Source organism: Tupaia chinensis, unplaced genomic scaffold (assembly GCF_000334495.1).
Source record: "Tupaia chinensis unplaced genomic scaffold, TupChi_1.0 Scaffold000451_2, whole genome shotgun sequence".
NCBI classification, from domain to species: Eukaryota; Metazoa; Chordata; class Mammalia; order Scandentia; family Tupaiidae; genus Tupaia; species Tupaia belangeri.
Genome location: NW_006159958.1, coordinates 2,520,424 through 2,525,317, shown reverse-complemented (window position 1 = coordinate 2,525,317; position 4,894 = coordinate 2,520,424). Strand labels below are relative to the sequence as shown.

The following is a 4,894-nucleotide window of genomic DNA, read 5'->3' as shown; positions in this document are numbered from 1 at the left end:
CCCTGCGCCCCGCTGCAGCACTCAGCTCTGCGCCACTCCGCTCAGCTCCGCTCCGGGAAGGCCACCTCCTCCCTGCCCTCCTCCTCCCCCCCCCCCCCATCCCCCCTGCGGCTCCCTGCGACCAGCAGCTCTGCAGCACTCAGCTCTGCTCCACTCCGCTCAGCTCCGCTCCGGGAAGGCCACCTCCTCCCTGCCCTCCTCCTCCCCCTCCTCCCCCCACTGTCACCACTCACCGCTCTCGTAGCCTCGAGGGGGTGGGGACCCCAGGCCTAGACACACCCCACTGGAGTTCAGCTGGCCGGCCGGACGCACGCTTGGACGCAGGCAGCTCTGCAGCACTCAGCTCTGCTCCACTCCGCTCAGCTCCGCTCCGGGAAGGCCACCTCCTCCCTGCCCTCCTCCTCCCCCTCCTCCCCCCACTGTCACCACTCACCGCTCTCGTAGCCTCGAGGGGGTGGGGACCCCAGGCCTAGACACACCCCACTGGAGTTCAGCTGGCCGGCCGGACGCACGCTTGGACGCAGGACCCCGGAGCCCTGAGGTGGGCAGTGTGCCAAGGCCCCTCGCAGCTCCTCAAGGTCAGTGTCAGCTGGGGGTACAGCCACTCTGGGGCCCTTGAGAACTACAGAGTCCACCCCAGGCCCTTGTCCCGGATCACAGGTGCCACACTGGGCTGTACCCAGGTGCACCTGAGACAGACGGGGCCAGGGAGACACCCCCATGTCCACCAGCGGGCCCGGGTCTGGGGGTCTATAGAGAGAGGCCCCAGGCTGAGGCCGGGCTCCTCACAAAGGCCTCACTAGGGACACCCCGCACCGGCCACAGGGAGCTAAAATTGGAAAGCGGCGAGTGGGAGGCAGCTGACAAAGCTATTTCGCGGGCTCTGCGCTGTGCTCCGGTTTCAGGCTCCTGCTCCATTAACCTGATCCCCAGGGCCTCCCTCCTCCCAGCGGGTGAGGACATCCCTCCGCTCTCAGGCCAGCGTGCAGAGGTCGGGCCGGGAGCCCCCAGGCCTGGGCAGGGACAGTGGTGGCCTTCAGTCCAAGACTCCAGAGGGGTTCACAGAACACCCGGTCCTGAGGGGGGCAGGACAGAAGCCTGTCCCAGCTTTCCCGGGTGACCTTGGCAGGCCCTGCCCCTTGCTGGTGGGTGCCCCTTCCGTCTGTGTAGTGGGAAGGCTGTGGCTAAGATGTGGGGGAGGGGGAGGGTGGGAGCCAGAGCCACACCAGCCCTCTGGGCCTGGCTCAGCCTTAAAGGGTGCTCAGATACCTTCCTGCCTTTAATTTGGTCCTGAGACTGTGCCCATGGGGCCCTTGGGAAGACCCCGGCCAGGCTGAAGGGGAGTGGGAAGGTGCTAGCTGAAGTGCCAGCGATGGCCCCACGAGACTCCTGAGGACAAGCTCTGCCCTGGCAGTGGGGCATGGCTGGGCACAGCCGGGGCCCCACCGGTCAGCACCTTGGACAGCAGCCAACGCCCTTCTGGAGCCTGCCTGGCCCTGCCTGGCCCTGCCCAGGCCCCACACTGGCCACTCCAGGGCAACTTCTCAAATAGCAGAGCCTCAGCCAGTGCCCAGGACCTGAGCGCACGGAGCCTGGGACAGCGGGACAGTGTGGTCACAGACCCAGGCGGGGCCCAGGGATGTAGCAGGCTGGAGCTCAGGGCTCTCAGGACACAGGGGTTGGTGAGAGGCTGAGGCTGAATGACAGGGATGGGGCAGGGCCTGCGGAGGGTGGGACTAGGCTCAGGGCAGGAAAGGCAGCCCAGAGAGGGGAGAGGGTGTCAGAGACGGGGCCTTGGGCAGGGGCCATGTCGGGAACCCAGGGAGTTCTCTGCGGGTACAGAGAGGCCGGGGCAGGAAACGGGCAGTAGAGATGGGGTTCTCCACACGAAGGTCATGGGTCTTGGCAGGAGGGGTTCTGGTAGAGGGCTGGGACGGCCGACCTGAGTGGTGTGAAGGTGACAGGCAGGCTGAGCGTGCCTTTTCAGAGCTCTCCAGGTGGGAACCGGGACAGCAGACAGGATGGGGCACCAGGTGCCAGGCGGCCCTGGAGGAGTGGGGGCCCAGGAGTGGGGAGAGTGGTGTCACACAGTCCCGGAGGGGCGGAAGGGCAGTCTCTTCAGGGCAGGATCCCCACCACCCCAGCAGGGGACCATGAGGTGGGGCTGGGCAGGGCTGGGGCCTCCGCGCCCTGCAGTGCCCTCACCAGGCCTGTTTCCCCAGCCCCGTCCAGGTCCAGGCTATGGGCATCAAGACAGCACTGCCGGCCGCGGAGCTGGGCCTCTACTCGCTGGTGCTGAGCGGGGCCCTGGCCTATGCTGGCCGGGGGCTGCTGGAGGCTTCGCAAGGTAACAGCGGGCCCTGGGCAGGCAGTGGGACCCTTCTTCCCCTGGGGGCTTCGGGGTTCCAACCTCCGGGCCAGAAACCCACTCCCTAGGCCTGGGTGGGGCAGAATCAGGCGCAAAGGGATGCAGAGGTGCGGACACTAATAGAGACAGGGACCCAGAGGCACACGCGCGCGTGCACACACAAACACACTCTCAGAGACCGGGGCCCAGAGACGCACGTGCGCACACATACACATACACTCTCAGAGACCTGGACCCAGAAATGCACGCACGCACACACTCACAAACACACTCTTAGAGACTGGGGCCCAGAGACGCACGTGCACACACAAACACACTCAGAGACCGGGGCCCAGAGACACACGTGTACACACACATATACACACACTTTCAGAGACCTGGACCCAGAAATGCACGCACGCACACACTCACAAACACACTCTCAGAGACCGGGGCCCAGAGACACACGTGCACACACACACATATACACACACTCTCAGAGACCGGGGCCCAGAGACACACGCATGTACACACACATATACACACACTCTCAGAGACCTGGACCCAGAAACGCATGCCTGCATGCACATGCAATCTCTCTCTCTCTCTTTCTCAGAGATCTGGACCCAGAAGTGCACACGTGCACACACATAAACAGACACTCTCAGAGACCGGGACCCAGACATGCAGCAAGACCCAGAGAGAAGCAGCAGCGGGGGCAGGTGGGGAGGGATGTGAAGGGCCCTTCCCCTGAGGCCACACTCTTCTCAGATGGGGCTCACAGGAAGGCCTTCCGCGAGTCCGTGCGCCCCGGCTGGGAGTACATTGGTCGGAAGATGGTAGGTCCCTCGCACCCGGGGTCCCCGATCCCTGGCGTGCGTCTCCCGTCCCAAGCCCTGCCCCGCTCTCCACCATTCCGGGTGTTCTCAGGTAACGGCAGGCTCACGGCAAAAGGGACTGTGGCCTGCGTGTGGGCACTTTGGCTTCTGCACTGGCCCCTCCTGTGTCCCCCTGGGACGTGGCGCCTGCTCAGGCCCTGCTCGTTCGGGACATGGGTCAGAAGCTGAAATCTGCCTCGGCAGGGGCCTCCATGCCACCCTTCCCAGGAACAGAGCAGTCGTGGCGGGGCGCTGGGCAAGGTGCTGCATGGAGGGGAGGCTGGGGGACAGGGCAGCTCACATGGCGCCCCACTCCTATGCCCGGGCACGTCCCTCCATGGGGATGAGGGCGCCTCGGCCACTGTTCTTGTCTAGTGCATGAGGCTGCTGGGGCTCTGACCGGCCAGCCTGCCCCATGCTCTCCCACCCCACACCGCCTCAGGACGTAGCCGACTTCGAGTGGGTGATGTGGTTCACGTCCTTCCGCAACGTCATCGTCTTCGCCCTCTCTGGACACGTGCTGTTCGCTAAACTCTGCACGATGGTGGCTCCCCAGGTGAGCAGGCCCTGCCAGCTCCTCCTCAGCCACCAGATTGCGGTGCCCGGCTGTGCAGACCCTGCACTGAAGCCGCCTCCATCCACAGCTCCGCTCCTGGATGTACGCCGTGTACGGGGTCCTGACCGTGCTGGGCACCATGGGCCCGTGGTACCTGCTGCTGCTGCTCGGCCACTGCGTGGGCCTCTATGTGGCCTCACTCTTGGGCCAGCCCTGGCTCTGTCTGGGCCTCGGCCTGGCCAGCCTGGCTTCCTTCAAGATGGACCCCCTAATCTCCTGGCAGGTGCGCACTGGGGCGGGGTGGAGCAGTCAGGGCTAGATCCCCAAAGGTCTTCCTTCATCCAGGGCCCTGCCACATCCCCGAGGACCCCCTCCCTTTCCCACCTGTCTTCAAGCCTCTGAGTGTCCTGCCCACAGGCGGGCACCTGCAGCCCAGCAGCCAGTGTCCAGCCTGTCCCCTGCTCTCCCACGTGGCTGGGATGTGGCAGTGGCCCAAGCTAACCAGTTCTGGAGGAGAGGAGGGGGCTGAGCCCCTGTGGGAAGCTAGGGCGGGGGCTTCTCCCCGAGACAGGAGGCACCTGGCGAGCTGGCGGCCTGTTCTCTCCCTCCAGAGTGGGTTTGTAACGGGCACTTTTGATCTTCAAGAGGTGCTGTTTCACGGGGGCTGCGGCTTCACCGTGCTGCGCTGCACCAGCTTCGCGCTGGAGAGCTGTGCGCGCCCCGACCGCCGCTACTCCCTCGCCGACCTGCTCAAGTACAACTTCTACCTGCCCTTCTTCTTCTTCGGGCCCATCATGACCTTCGATCGCTTCCACGCCCAGGTGAGGGGACGGCCTGTGGGCTCCCAAGAAGGGCTCACCCAGAACCCCCAGGCAGGCTGTACCCCCATCCCCAGGGATGGTTCCAAGAGGAAGCCATGTCTTCGCTCCCCCCAGACCCCAGCATGGGGCAGGTTTCCCCCAGCAGAGATCCCAAGGCGTCCTTCAGGCAGGACTCCCAGGGCCGGGTCATGAGTGTTCTGCTCCCACTCAGGACAGAACCAGGCCTCCCCTGCTGGCAGGACCTCTCATCAGCCGCCAGGAGGGTGGCCTGTCCCACCCCAGGCAGGTGGCC

At 65.3% G+C, this 4,894-nt stretch overlaps 1 protein-coding gene across 1 annotated transcript in view; it reads left to right on the top strand.

The window, feature by feature from the left end:
* The first annotated feature begins 389 nt into the window (after positions 1-389).
* HHATL (hedgehog acyltransferase like) overlaps positions 390-4,894 on the top strand; it is a 13,538-nt gene continuing 9,033 nt past the window's right edge. The window contains exons 1-6 of the mRNA XM_006155401.1: positions 390-578; positions 2,223-2,347; positions 3,119-3,186; positions 3,668-3,781; positions 3,870-4,064; positions 4,393-4,602. Of these exons, the coding sequence (XP_006155463.1) occupies positions 2,242-2,347; positions 3,119-3,186; positions 3,668-3,781; positions 3,870-4,064; positions 4,393-4,602 (693 nt within the window). The 5' untranslated portion in view covers positions 390-578; positions 2,223-2,241. The remainder of the gene's footprint in view (positions 579-2,222; positions 2,348-3,118; positions 3,187-3,667; positions 3,782-3,869; positions 4,065-4,392; positions 4,603-4,894) is intronic.